Source organism: Lupinus angustifolius, chromosome LG16, assembly GCF_001865875.1.
Source record: "Lupinus angustifolius cultivar Tanjil chromosome LG16, LupAngTanjil_v1.0, whole genome shotgun sequence".
In the NCBI taxonomy this organism is placed as follows: Eukaryota; Viridiplantae; Streptophyta; class Magnoliopsida; order Fabales; family Fabaceae; genus Lupinus; species Lupinus angustifolius.
Window position 1 is genome coordinate 2918320 of NC_032024.1, and position 14285 is coordinate 2932604.

General features: G+C 31.8%; 1 protein-coding gene across 1 annotated transcript; it reads right to left on the reverse strand.

Moving 5' to 3' along the window:
- LOC109328964 (cysteine proteinase inhibitor 1-like) lies at positions 397-1039 on the reverse strand. Its single transcript, XM_019562618.1, has one exon. The coding sequence runs from the start codon at positions 971-973 to the stop codon at positions 632-634; it is 342 nt and encodes a 113-aa protein (XP_019418163.1). The 5' UTR covers positions 974-1039; the 3' UTR covers positions 397-631.

Genomic DNA, 14285 nt, shown 5'->3' on the forward strand with positions numbered 1-14285 from the left:
TTGTCTTAAGGGAGAGTGTTGAAAGTATAATGTAATCCAAGTCTTAGTGTGTAGTATTTTGTAATTAGTGAAGGAAATGTGATTTGTCATTTATAGAAATAGTTTAAATTTCTGTTAGTTAGTTGATTGTAAAACTTGTTATAAATAGTAGGTTGTTTACTCAGTCAATGAGAAATACAATGCATTGTTCAATTCATTTCTTCTTCTTTCTTTCTCTGCAATTCTATTCTTTTTCTTAATCAAATTCCCAACAATATCAAGACTTCAACTCTAAATATAACAATTATTATTTCTTATATAAGTCAATCCACAAACACAATTAACCTTACGAAATTTACATCACCAAGAGTCATTCACTTCAAAAACTTTAAAGCAAATATCACAGACAAAAAATTTCAGAAGAAAAAACAAGTCACAAAAGAAGATTTCATCATATCAATATCATATAGTTACCCTTATTATAATTATATTACATCTGCCATATCCCAAACAATACACAGAGTCACACTTGAAAAGGGTTTAAAATAAAAAATACAACACAATCCCAAGATAGAATACATAAAATGAGATTATACTCACAAGGTTTTTAAATTTTGACAACACACAAAAACAACATATGAAGATATCAAAATTAATGAGCAAGTTCAAATGAGGTGAGGTTCCTGTAATGCAACCACAGCTTCTCAAGCACAACGGCTTCATATCTTTTAACGGCGGATCCGTCACTCGCCGTCAGGAGGAGGCGATAGTTAGTGCCGGAAACTACCTGAGACTCACCCTTGATGATGCTCCCAATCTTCAGTTTGTCCCCAGATTGCTCATTGTGCTCGGTCACCGCGAAATCTGCGATCTCCTTAACGTGGGGATTGTTGATGTTTTTGATGGCGGTCCAACCGCCGGTACGGGCTGCGGCGGCCATGGCAGATAGAGAAAGGAAGAGAAGGGACAGGACAATATAGCAGTGAGTTCTCATGGTTGTTTGTAACTTCTGATGTTTGATTTGGTTTGGTTGTATTATGTTTTTTCGAAGACCTGTAATTGTTAATTTATAGGCAGAGAAGGATATTGGCAAAATTATTCATATTCTATCATACATCAAAATTAAATTTTGGGTTGCAAATTCAACATCCAAAATATAAATTACTATTTTTTTAACAAAATGAATCTTCTAATATTATTATCTTTTTATCATGTTCTTAAAAAAGTTTTAGTACAGATTAGTATAACATTTTGTTTTATGATTAAGTATGAGAAAAAATGTATGATTGTATAAATAATATTTTATTAAAAATGTTTTAGTTCAATTAAAAAAAAAGTAAATGAATTGGATACAAAACCCCTCCTGTTTAGATGTAGATAAGTAAATGAATCGGATACATTGGATAAGTTTTATTAAAATGGATACATTTATGAAATTGAATCTATTAGATATAGATAAATTAGATAATTAAAAAAATGTAATTCTATGTATCGATAAATAACTTTTTATTCATCCATTATGATTCAAATCCATATTCATCTTAACTCATCCAATTGTCATCCTTAAATACATGCATACAACAAACTTAGAGTGGTCACTTCTTAGATTTGTTGCTATGTATACCAAATATAGTCCAATTTAGAATAAAGATTGCCACCTATTCCAAGTAATATTTTTATATCAGAGGGGAGAGGGAGAGACTTAGAGACATGTGATATCTATTTGTAAATTTATCCGTGTAACATTAAAATAAAATTAAACTATTATAAAAGATTAAAAATGTGAGTCAAAATGAATAAAAATAATATATTCTATTTTCCATCCCTATTTGTGTCTCGGTTCAATTAAATTAATTAAAAATAAAATCAGGAAAAAGCAATTAACATTTTATATCACTTAGTTAAATTTGATTGACTAAAGACACGTAAACATAATTTTTTAGAAACAAAGTAATACTTATTCAATCAAAATAGTCTTTATACGGTTATAAAAAATCTAGAAGGGACAAGTTAGACCCAAATTTAATATATTTTGAGATCATTTTAGATGATTTTTTAATTTGTTAGATTCTAAAATTTTTTTGGTACATAGAAACTAAACTGGTCTATAATGTTTATTAAGCCACTTGCACAAGTTTGTTCTTTGTTCTTTGTCCTTTTCACTTGCTAAATTTACCGATGAGTAAGTACAACACATATCCTCTTATGAGGAGAGTAAAACTGAATTTATTTACTCTCCTAAAATTCCACTTTATCAGAGCATGGGCCTTCTTAAATACTTTCATACTTTGTATCAAAAGAGAAAAGTTGATATTTGAATGAAGAATAAATTAAGAATATACTTTTTTGGGTACTTTAAGCATGTACATTTTAAATGTAAGTTTCAAATATGCTTAGAATGAAATAACGGTAACAACAATTAAATGTAATTAATACAATTTATTTGAGGATGTTTTTCCAGACAAATAATTTGAATACCAAAAAATATGAATCAAATACTTGAATTATAATTCAAAGGAGACAAAAATAGTATATGAATAGTGGAACAAAAGATCCATCTCAAATGCATTTAAATGGAATTACTTTGGATGTTTATCCCAACAATTAATTTAAGAGAATAAAGTATTTTATTATTTATCACAGTTAGACAATAACACATGGTGTGAGGAAATAATTATTCCCTTGATTTTTATTGAAGTGACACTCACAAAAGAGAGATGTGTGTAAAGTCATTGTATCATGTACAATTTATATTAATTATTATAAACATTTTTTAAATAAATGATAAATATATATAAGTTTTATAATGACCATATATAGATATTAGGTTCCTTATAAAAGATGTAAAAGAACAATAAAAGTAGGGATATGCATGAGCCATTATTGGCTCAAAGAACCATGTGCTGACCCCACACAAATCAATACCGAGTTTATATATTTCCAACCACCGACACATTGGGATGGATTATTAGGTTACCGTGTCATTACTATAGATAGACTCTAGAATCCTCTAACCCCACACACATGAGTAAAGTACGTGGTTTCCAACTTTCCATCTGTTATTGGAAAAGACGTCAAATATTGTGGTATTGTCATGAATAACAAACTAATTTTTTTTATAGGTGAATTTTTAAAAAAAATGTACTCATTGGATATGTGAATACTTTTATTTTACACAAAAATATTATTGATGTATTTTGTTAAACCAAGACCACTCTCCTATGCATACAAAATGTATTAAGTAGCCATCAAAAGAGAAACAATATGCGCACTAAGCGCAATAGCGGAAAACACAGGAAAAATGAAAATAATATGTGTTTGACAGAAATGTGTATTATCAAGAATAATGAATTAAGTTGTATTGAAAATATATTGAGTATCAATTACAACAACACCATCTCTAAAATGTCCAAGTGCTATTTATAGCTTCCAAGTTACAACTAATTCTAAATAACTTTCTATGCTATGAAAGTATACAAATTAATAAGACTGAAATAACCAAAACGTCTATTGGTGTAAGTTTCATCCTTTTCTATTATTTCCAAACTTCTACAAGTGAAAATTTTCTTATTTTCTGTTATTAATGCTGAAATTACGTTATTTCTTTAATGAATTTTTCTACTATATTTCCAACTATACATTCTCAATTGTTATCAAATAATAATAATATTAAATTAAAAATGACTACAAAACCCCTCCTGTTTTTAGTGTTAACAAATGTATCCCCTACAAAAATGTATCATTAAGAAACAAATATCAAACTTATAAATTGATGAAAATGTAACTTACAGCATGTATTTGAAAACATAAATAGCTCTAAGAATCCATTTGGGAAAAAAACAAAGTAGGATTAATATAATAATTTTGTCTTTCATTTTAAAAATAATTTTACCATTTCTCATTTATTAATTCTTAAATAAAAATAATATATAGTAACGATATAATATATAATAAAAATAATATAATATATATACCGACCGTGTAGAAAAAATTTACATTGTATAAATATTAATTCGGAAAAAAAATTGCCTTGATAATTAAATATTAATTCTTTTGGTATTACTAAGAGTATCCCTTCATCATTTCCGATAAGGAATAATCCTTTTCCGGTGTATGACTGTCTCTTCCAACAAATGTCACTCCAATAAACTAAACATTTGACTTTTTGATCCTCCTTATAATCTAGCATGGTCTTACACCACTAAATTAATACATTACACGTAATTACATTTTAATTTGTGTACAAAGCTTTGTTAAAAATAACATAATATAGGTGATAGTGTGGGCCAAAGTGGGTGACGAACTATACTCACGGGCTTACAGTACTAGCTTGCGTGGAGGATATGGCTACATTCAAGGAAGGAAATACCTTTACAACAAAAAGTGGGTCCCTCGCACTTAAGTTTTGTTTAATATGCGTTAAATTTGAGTAACAATCCTCTCGGTGGAATAGACAAGTACTACGAAAATATAAAGAGAAAAATAAGATAACATTTTAAACCTTTTATTTGCAGTGTTATATTTTTATCATTAAAATCAAAAGAAAAAACAAGAAATCTTTTCAATTTCGGTATCCTTTATTTTATTTTTTATTTTGCTACATTCTTATAGCTATATATTATGGTGTATTGTTGAAATGAATAATCAAGGAGAAGAAGAAGAGATCAAAGCCCAAAGTCATGACAAGCCCAATTGATTTTTCTTTTCTGTTTTTGACTTCTTTCCTTTTTTGGCATAATTTCAAAACTCTGTTATTTCCGTTTTTAGTTAAGTTTCATTCATTGATCAAGATCTTCTTCTTCATCTTTCTTCTTTTTTAAGATCATTCACTCTTCATTCTTGTCATTCTATTTGTTCAAATGGCATACCAATTTTGTTATGGTATCAGAGCACCCTTGTGAAGGGTGACTCTGCTGCGCCATATCTGTCTCCTCATCTTTTCTTATTCCAATTCTTCATTACCTTCCTTCCTTGATCAACCTCACCATGGCCAATCAGTTAGCCAACCCCATTCTTGATCCTACTAGCCCATACTATATGCATCCAAATGAAAACACGAGTTCTGCACTTGTATCATGCCTTCTGAATGGAGAAAACTATCATTCATGGTCAAGAGCCATGACCATGGCCTTAGAAACCAAGAACAAGCTGGAATTTGTTGATGGAACATTGCCCAAACCGCCACCACATGATCACACGTTTGCTATATGGAAAAGATGCAATAACCTGGTGGTTTCTTGGCTCAATCATTCTATAGAACCCTCAATTGTCCAAAGTGTACTATGGCTTGAGACAACACAAGAAATATGGGCAGATCTCTATCAAAGATACCATCAAGGAGATGTGTTCAGAATTTCTGAACTCATTGGTGAAATCCACTCAATTAAGCAGGGAAATCTATCCATTGCAGCCTTCTACAACCAAATGAAAGGTCTATGGCAGCAACTTGACAACTACAGACCCATTCCACCTTGTATCTGCCTCAACAAATGCAATTGTACCATCCCAACTATTCAGAATTATAGAGAAAATGATTATGTAATCTGCTTCTTGAGAGGTTTGAATGACCAATTCACCTCTGTAAGATCACAGATCATGCTGCATGATCCTCTGCCCCCAATCAACAAAGTATTCTCCACCCTTGTCCAACAAGAAAGACAGATGCAACTTGAGGACTTGAGATTCTCTGCAAACTTCTCAAGCAATGGCAATGAAGCAAGACAAAAAGGAAGAGGGAGAGGATACAGAGGCATGCTTGGAAGCAGGCCTAATGTTCAACCCAGAAGTAGTACATTTGGAAGAGGAAGGGGTCAGAAAATTTGCACTTTTTGCCAAAAGACAGGGCACACAGTTGATGTTTGCTACAAGAAACATGGGTTTCCTCCAAGCTTTCAAACCAACAACAGAAATATCAACACCTACACAGGTCAACCAAACTCTGATGCACTTGATGAGGAACAGAACTTTGAAGTTTCATCCCTCAAGCAAGATAATTCTGATCCTATCCTAGCTTTCGCACCAGCTCAACACAATGCCTTGAAAAGTTTGATACAAGAATCAATGAGCCAAACTACTCTCAGCACAAATCAGATAGTATCAAATTCCATCAATGCCACAGATCAACACAATTCAGGTAATACATACACAACTCCCTCACAAACATCAAAAACAAGGATATGGGTCCTAGACACAGGAGCAACAGACCATGTCTGTCACTCACTGTCCCTATATCAAAACTTTAAAAGAATAGAGCCTCTTTTGATTACATTGCCTAATGGAAATCAAGTAATAACTAACTACTCAGGAACCATTATTTTTTCAAAAGACTTATACCTCACAAATGTCTTGTATGTTCCTGCCTTCAAATTCAATCTGATTTCCATATCTAAACTAACCATGCATCTAGGCTGTACTTTAATATTTACCACCAATCATTGTCAAATTCAGGACATACACTCCTTGAGGATGATTGGTGCAGCTAAGCTAGAAGGGGGATTATATGTGCTAACTGAACCAACCAAGAATTATGCTAAACCTCACCATGTTAATGCTCATATCAGCTATAATGATTGCAATCTTTGGCATTCAAGACTTGGCCATCTATCTCATGACAAAATAAGTTCTATGCAAACCATATTTCCTTTTATAAGATGTAGTAAGATTGCTGATCCTTGTGAAATCTGTTACTTGTCTAAATAGAAAAGATTGCCATATCCTGTTAGCAACACTAAATCTAATGATGCATTCGAATTAATTCATGTTGATATATGGGGCCCTATGCCCACCATTTCCACATTTGGCCATAGATACTTTCTTACTATTGTTGATGACAAAACTAGATTCACTTGGGCATTCTTTATGAAACAAAAGTCTGAGACTAGTCAACTTATTAAAGGATTTGTCTCATACATTCATACTCAGTTTGATTTAAAAGTTAAGAACGTTAGGAGTGACAATGGTAAGGAATTTATTATGCATGACTTTTATTTTGCAAAAGGGATTCAACACCAAACTACATGTGTTGAAACTCCTCAACAAAATGGTGTAGTTGAGAGAAAGCATCAACACATACTAGGCATTGCTAGAGCCTTGATATTCCAATCTGGTCTACCTCACTGTTTCTAGAACTATGCTGTGTCCCATGCCATACATCTGATCAATAGGCAACCATCCACCTACTTAGCAAACAAGTCTCCTTATGAGGAACTTTACCAAACCTTACCTGACATTGAAAACTTAAAAGTCTTTGGCTCTTTATGCTATGCATCCACTTTGACCTCACACAGGAGAAAACTTGATCCTAGATCAAGAAGGTGTGTATTTTTAGGATTCAAACTTGGGACAAAGGGGTACATTATGCTAGATGTTAGAACCAATGAGGTATTTCTCTCTAGAAATGTCTCATTTTTTGAGCATATCTTCCCATTTCTTAACAGCAATAAAGATAGCAGTACCAAGAAAACACTGTCCCTCTCATCAAACCAAACATACCACCTTGCCCTCTAATTGACTATGATCCCCTGCCTAACCCTGCCATAACACCTTGTAGTCCTACCAATACTGATGCAAACACTTCTACTTCTCAGCAAGATAGAAGACACTCTCAAAGGGTTAGAAAGGCTCCCAATTATTTAAGTGATTATCACTGCAACATGATTAAGGGCCTTCACACACAAACTCAAGGCATCAAGTATCCTATCTGTGAATATCTGTCTTATGACAGATTATCCCAAAACCACAAACACTTTTCCTTAACCATATCCATTGACCAAACTCCTTCTCACTATGCTGATGCTATCAAGCATGAATGTTGGCAGAAAGCTATTCAAACAGAATTAGATTCCTTGGCTAAAAACAACACTTGGATATTAACTAATCTGCCAGAAAATAAAAGGGCCATAGGATGTAAATGGGTTTTTAAAATCAAACATAACCCTGATGGATCTATAGAGAGATACAAAGCTAGACTAGTTGCCAAGGGATTCAATCAAACTGAGGGAGTTGATTATATGGACACTTTTAGTCCTGTTGTGAAAATGACAACTATAAGGGTTCTCCTATGCCTTGCTGCCTTATATAATTGGCACATACACCAACTTGACATCAACACAGCTTTTCTACATGGAGAACTCAAAGAAGAAGTATACATGAAGGTCCCTCCAGGACTTCACACCAATGATTCCAGCATAGTATGCAAACTAGAGAAATCAATCTATGGCCTGAAACAAGCAAGCAGGCAGTGGCATGAAAAATTAACAGGGATTCTTCTCAAAACAGGTTATGTGAAATCCTCTTCTGATTATTCTTTGTTTATCAAAAACTCTAACACAGGCTTCACGGCCATTCTAGTTTATGTGGATGATCTAATCTTGACAGGTAATGACCTACAACAAATATGTGACACAAAGCTCCTTCTGGACAACAAATTCAGTATCAAAGACATTGGGCAATTAAAATACTTCCTAGGAATGGAAGTGGCCAGAACAACTAAGGGGATATCTCTCTATCAAAGAAAATACACCCTGGATCTCCTACAAGAAACAGGTCTACTAGGAGCTAAACCAGCATCAACTCCAATGGAGTACAATGTTAAACTCCACTCCAAATCAGGAACCCCCCTTGCCAACATCACTGCCTATAGGAGACTAATAGGAAGGCTTCTATACTTAACTCACACACGACCTGATATCTCCTTCTCTGTTGGATTTCTAAGCCAATTTCTCTCTAATCCTACTGATCTTCATCATAAGGCAGCAACTAGAGTCCTAAGGTACCTCAAGAATTCACCAGGACAAGGCATATTCTTTCCAAGCAACAATTCAGCAGTTCTAAAGGGCTATTCAGACTCAGATTGGGGAGGATGTCTTGACACTAGAAGGTCCATTACAGGGTGGTGTTTCTTTTTAGGAACATCCCTCATTTCCTGGAAAAGCAAAAGGCAGAACACCATTTCTAGATCTTCCTCGGAAGCAGAATACAGGGCTCTTGCCATGACAACCTGTGAAGCACAATGGTTAACCTATTTGTTCAGAGATCTTGGAATCCCTCATCCTAATCCTATCAGCATCTATTGTGACAACAATTCAGCCTTACAAATTGCAGCAAACTCCGTTTTTCATGAGAGAACAAAGCATATTGAGATTGATTGCCATGTTGTTCGTGAAAAGGTTCAAAACAACACCATACACCTTCTACCTATCCCTTCTACAAATCAACTTGCAGACATCTTTACAAAACCTCTTTCTCCATTTCCTTTTCGTAACATTATAAGCAAACTTGGCATCATCAATATTTACATGCCAAGCTTGAGGGGGGATGTTGAAATGAATAATCAAGGAGAAGAAGAAGAGATCAAAGCCCAAAGTCATGACAAGCCCAATTGATTTTTCTTTCTGTTTTTGACTTCTTTCCTTTTTTGGCATATTTTCAAAATTCTGTTATTTCCGTTTTTAGTTAAGTTTCTTTTTTTGGAAACTTTTCTGTTTTTCCTTTCTGGTTCTCTGCATTATTTAAGTGAGCCTTTTGTTCTTGGCTAATTAGTATGTAAAAATTCTTTTGATTCAAAGTGTTCAATCTTCAATCAATAAAAGAACAAAAGATGTTATTCATTGATCAAGATCTCCTTCTTCATCTTTCTTCCTTTTCAAGATCATTCACTCTTCATCCTTGTCATTCTATTTGTTCAAATGGCATACCAATTTTGTTATGTATAGAAAATGATAAGCATGAGTTTGGTTCAGAGGACATGAAATCAGAGAAAGAAAGTTGAATAAATATATTATTTTGTTGTTTGCTTTGGAAAATTATGAGGGAAAATGAAGTAGAGGATTAAAGGGCTTGGAAGGGAGGAAAGCAATGGGAAATGAAGGCAATCATCTCTCATGTGTGGGAGTATGAAATTTAGACAGAGAGAATAAACTAATGATAATGTTAGAATATATTTTATTTTTTCTTTAAAAATGTAATTAGTATTGATAAATGAACAACAATATATAATTATATAATTTTACTAAAATTATTTAGTACTTTTACATCTTGTCTTCGGAAAGACCCAAAATTGAGAGAACTACAAAAATAAACATACGAATGGTTTTAGAGGGTTTGAACCAATGTTATAAAACCCGAGCCGGACGTTAAACCAGAAGATGTCATGTATTAGGTTTAAATGGTCAAACCGTCGGGTCGGACCGGATGATTTCATATATAATTAATAATTTTTTTATAATTATATATAAGTGTAAAATTTTATATAAATTAATAATTATATTGAAGTAACATATCACCACCTTTTTTGAAAATGAATAAAATAAAAGGTTAGAGTAATATTACATTTTTTAAAATTTTAAGTGAACCATCCTTTTACTTCCTGGTTTATTTCAGTTTAACCAGGTTTAAAATGGTCGGACCATAATTTTCCCGGTTCAAAAGGTCTAACCCTCATTCAGTTAAGACTATAAGTCAAATCTATTTTCAAGTTCGGTCAACAATTAGACCAATCAGACCATCTGGTCCGGTTATAACAATACTGGTTTGAACCCTCCAAAACTTTCATCTCTCTTTCATCAAACTCTCAAACACATAGGAGGTTTTCTAAAGTTATCATTTCCCTTCCTCTTCAAAAAACACAACTCCCAAACAAAGTCTTAAACTATGTTTGTGAGTTATGAGAAAAATAAAATGCATTACAACAATCGATCACTACTTTTTTCCTCGAATAAGATATGAAGATGAAACCAAAGTCAAAACCGCATAAATAAACATAGAATCTTAATAATTGTCTATGCAATTAATTTTAGTTTTAAAAGAATTATCATTTCAAAAGAAATCTTATTTACTGATAGCTGAAATAAATATGATGACTATTAATTACTATAATGACTCTTTGATATTTACAAGAACAATATTAGTGACCAATTAATTGTTACATTAAGTTTCTATCTTAAAACAACCAAGCAACTGAGAAGTAAAAAAAGGAAATGAGTTAAAGAGAAAAGTGAATCAATATAACACTACTTTTGGATCAGGAAATAAATGGGTGGAGAAAATTAAAAGGAGGAGAATGGTGCAAAAGGGAATGAATTCATTGTTGCTATCTTTTTTCTGGCCTACTCTCTTTTTTAGGGTGTAGGGGCTCATGTAATGGTGTATTTTCTGTATGTATGGTTTAGTCAAGTGAAGCTTTTATAGCCCCTTAATATTAGGGTTTGGATTAGAGTTTATATTCGAATAATTATTATTTTGTCATAGGAATGTGTCTACTTGTACATGGACCTTACAATTCATTGCAAATTCAAAATTACCCTGGACTAAATTAGTTGATCACAATAAATCGACAAACAAATAAATCATTCAAACTGTCCATTTAATGCATTACCATATTATGCTTTCTAAATGTTATCTCATCATTGCATTTCATACATTACCATAAATCTCCTAGACCATATTATAAAATATTGGAAAAAACATTTCATATATATCCAAATATTATAAAAAGTAACTGGCATCATAAATTTCATTTTTCAAGTAATCTCGTGCATTCTAAAAATAAAATTACATTTATTCTTTAGATATATGTCATGAATTTCCATGCACCATACACATAAAAGATTGTAATCTCATATCAGTAATACAACCTTAAATAAATCAAATAATCATTCAATAATCTAAATATGACTAATTTTTTTAAAATCATTAAATTATTCTTGATATATATTTATTATAAAATAATTGCAAATAAAAATCAATTAGAAACAAACCATAGTAGATGATAGAAAAAAATGTAATAACTTAGTCGTGGTACAATATTACATGGTACTTATATTTGATATTAGCTTCATTTCAAAACTTTTGATGTTTAAAATTATGCACACAATTTAAGAAGTTAATAACTGATAATACATTTTGACTAAAATAATCTTATTTAATGCTCACTCGAATTTGGATTAAAAAGGGATAAATGGGGGAGTGAAGTATTAAATTGAGTATAATTGTAAATTAAGGTATACATATATATCGAGTTTCTGAAATATTAAAATATTAGAACATCAAAAGATAAAGAATATATGAGTAATTGAAATGACCGATTCTTGCTTGTATTTGATAACAGATAAAAAGTAATTGTCTCATTTTAAATTAATATGCTACGGGAAGAAATTATGCACCAAAAAAACAAAATTCAATCCAGCAAAATATTGTTTCATTTGTCACAAATAGCTGTGATATCATTGTTGATAAATAAAACTAGCGAGTTTTTGACTAATTGAATTTCAGAGAAAAATAAAGTATTACGGCAACTGCTCACCACTTTTCTACTTAGATAAAATGTAATGATGAGACTCAAGTCAAAACCGTGTTAATAAACCTTGAATCTTAAGATTTATCTATGCAAATAATTTTAAATTTAAAAGAATTATCATTAAGATACTTTTCCCATAAATAATAATAATTATGAATATTGGTTCCTAGATTTGATAGAATTTCAAAAGATTCTTATTTATTGATAGTTGGAATAAACGTGACCACTATTAATTACTATAATGACTATTTGATATTTACATGACCAATATTAATGACCAATTACACTAAGTTTCCTTATTAAAACAAGCAAGAAATGGAGAAGTAAAAAAAGCAATGAGTTAAAGAGAGGAGTGGACATATATAGCTATGTTTTTGTATATGGAAATGAAAGGGTGGAGGAAATTGAAAGGAGGTGAATGAGGCAAAATGGAATGAATTTATTGTTGCCATCTTTTTCGAGGGCCACTAACCTCCTTCTTAATATGTATGCTGATTTTATCTTTTTCCATCGGCTACTCTCACTCCTATCTTTTTTTTGGCCTACTCTCTTATTTAAGGTTTATGGGCTCATATTTTGGTGTATTTTTTATATGTATGGGTTAGTTAAATGGAGCTTTTATAGACCCTTAATATTAGGGTTTGGATTAAGGTTTATAATAGAATAATCGTTATTTTGTCATAAGAGTCTGTCTACTTGTACACGAGTCCCACAACTCATTATAAATTCAAAATTACTCCGAAGGAAATTAGTTGATCATAAACAATCGACAAACAAATAAATCGTTCAAACTATGCATTTAATGCATTACCATATCATGCTTTCTAGAATGTTATCTCATCATGCATTTCATATATTACAATTATTATTAAAAATGATTTTTTTCCTTCATATATATCCAAATAATACAAAAAGTAGCATCTCTCATAAATTCCATTTTTCAGGTGGTCTTGTGCATTCTAAAAATAAAATTACATGTATTCTTCATATATATCTCACAGACTTCCTTGCATCATACACATAAAGAAAAATATTTTAATTATTCTTGATTTATATTTATTGGATAATAATGGCAAAGAAAAATCAATTAGAAGCAAAACATAGTAGACAATAACAAAATAAAAGTGTAATAATTAAACCACATACCGGTGAAATTAGATATAAAAATATAATATATTTTCATTAATGTTTAAAAATCAATAAAAAATCAATATTTTTTTCATTTTCATTAAAAAAATATTTTTAAATAAAAATCGACCGGTATGATCAGTACGGTTCAATTGAAAACCGGGCGGTATGACCGGTTTTGGCCGGTATAATTACTGTACTGTACCGGTATTGAGACCACAAACCGTTTTTCATAATACTGTTTGTGTAACACCGCGAATTTTACGATTTTGAATTATAAGATTTTATCAATATATTTATTAATTATGTTTTCGAAAATGAATTTCTGGGAATTTTCAGTAAAGAATTAGACGAAACTCTAGTTGAGTTTTAGTCTTGAATTCTATTTCCAATTTGGTGGTGAATTGTCATGGTTTTCGGAGACAGTCAGTTTCGGACCACTGTCGGGGTCAAATTTCATCTGGTATGACTTAAAAAGTGGTTTTTGAGTTCTGTAACTCGGAATCAAATTTCGATCGCGCCATTGGCTTCATAATCATATTTCGAGTCAAGATAGACCCTGAGCTGGTCTATAACTATTTTATAGAATATTTTCACTCGGAATGCCGAAATTCGAAGTTCCAACCGTAAAGTAAAATCGGGCAATCATTTTTGGCTACTCGAATATTGGCCGACAATACTCAAGCATGGTTTTAATCGCACGCGTTTCTCCGAAGTCGTCGCATCGCATGAGTCACTTCACAAAATCTACCTACTAAATCTTATAGATTTCACTCATTATTGCCTTGATTTACTACCACCAAATCCCATAAATCACTCACTTAACCCATGATTCACTCACCCTCTTAGATTTGCTAGATTGCCTTGGGAAATGGGTTTAGAA

Bases quoted from the DNA above. Each gene is read 5' to 3' on its own strand.
- LOC109328964 (XM_019562618.1), bottom strand. From the start codon at position 973: ATGAGAACTCACTGCTATATTGTCCTGTCCCTTCTCTTCCTTTCTCTA.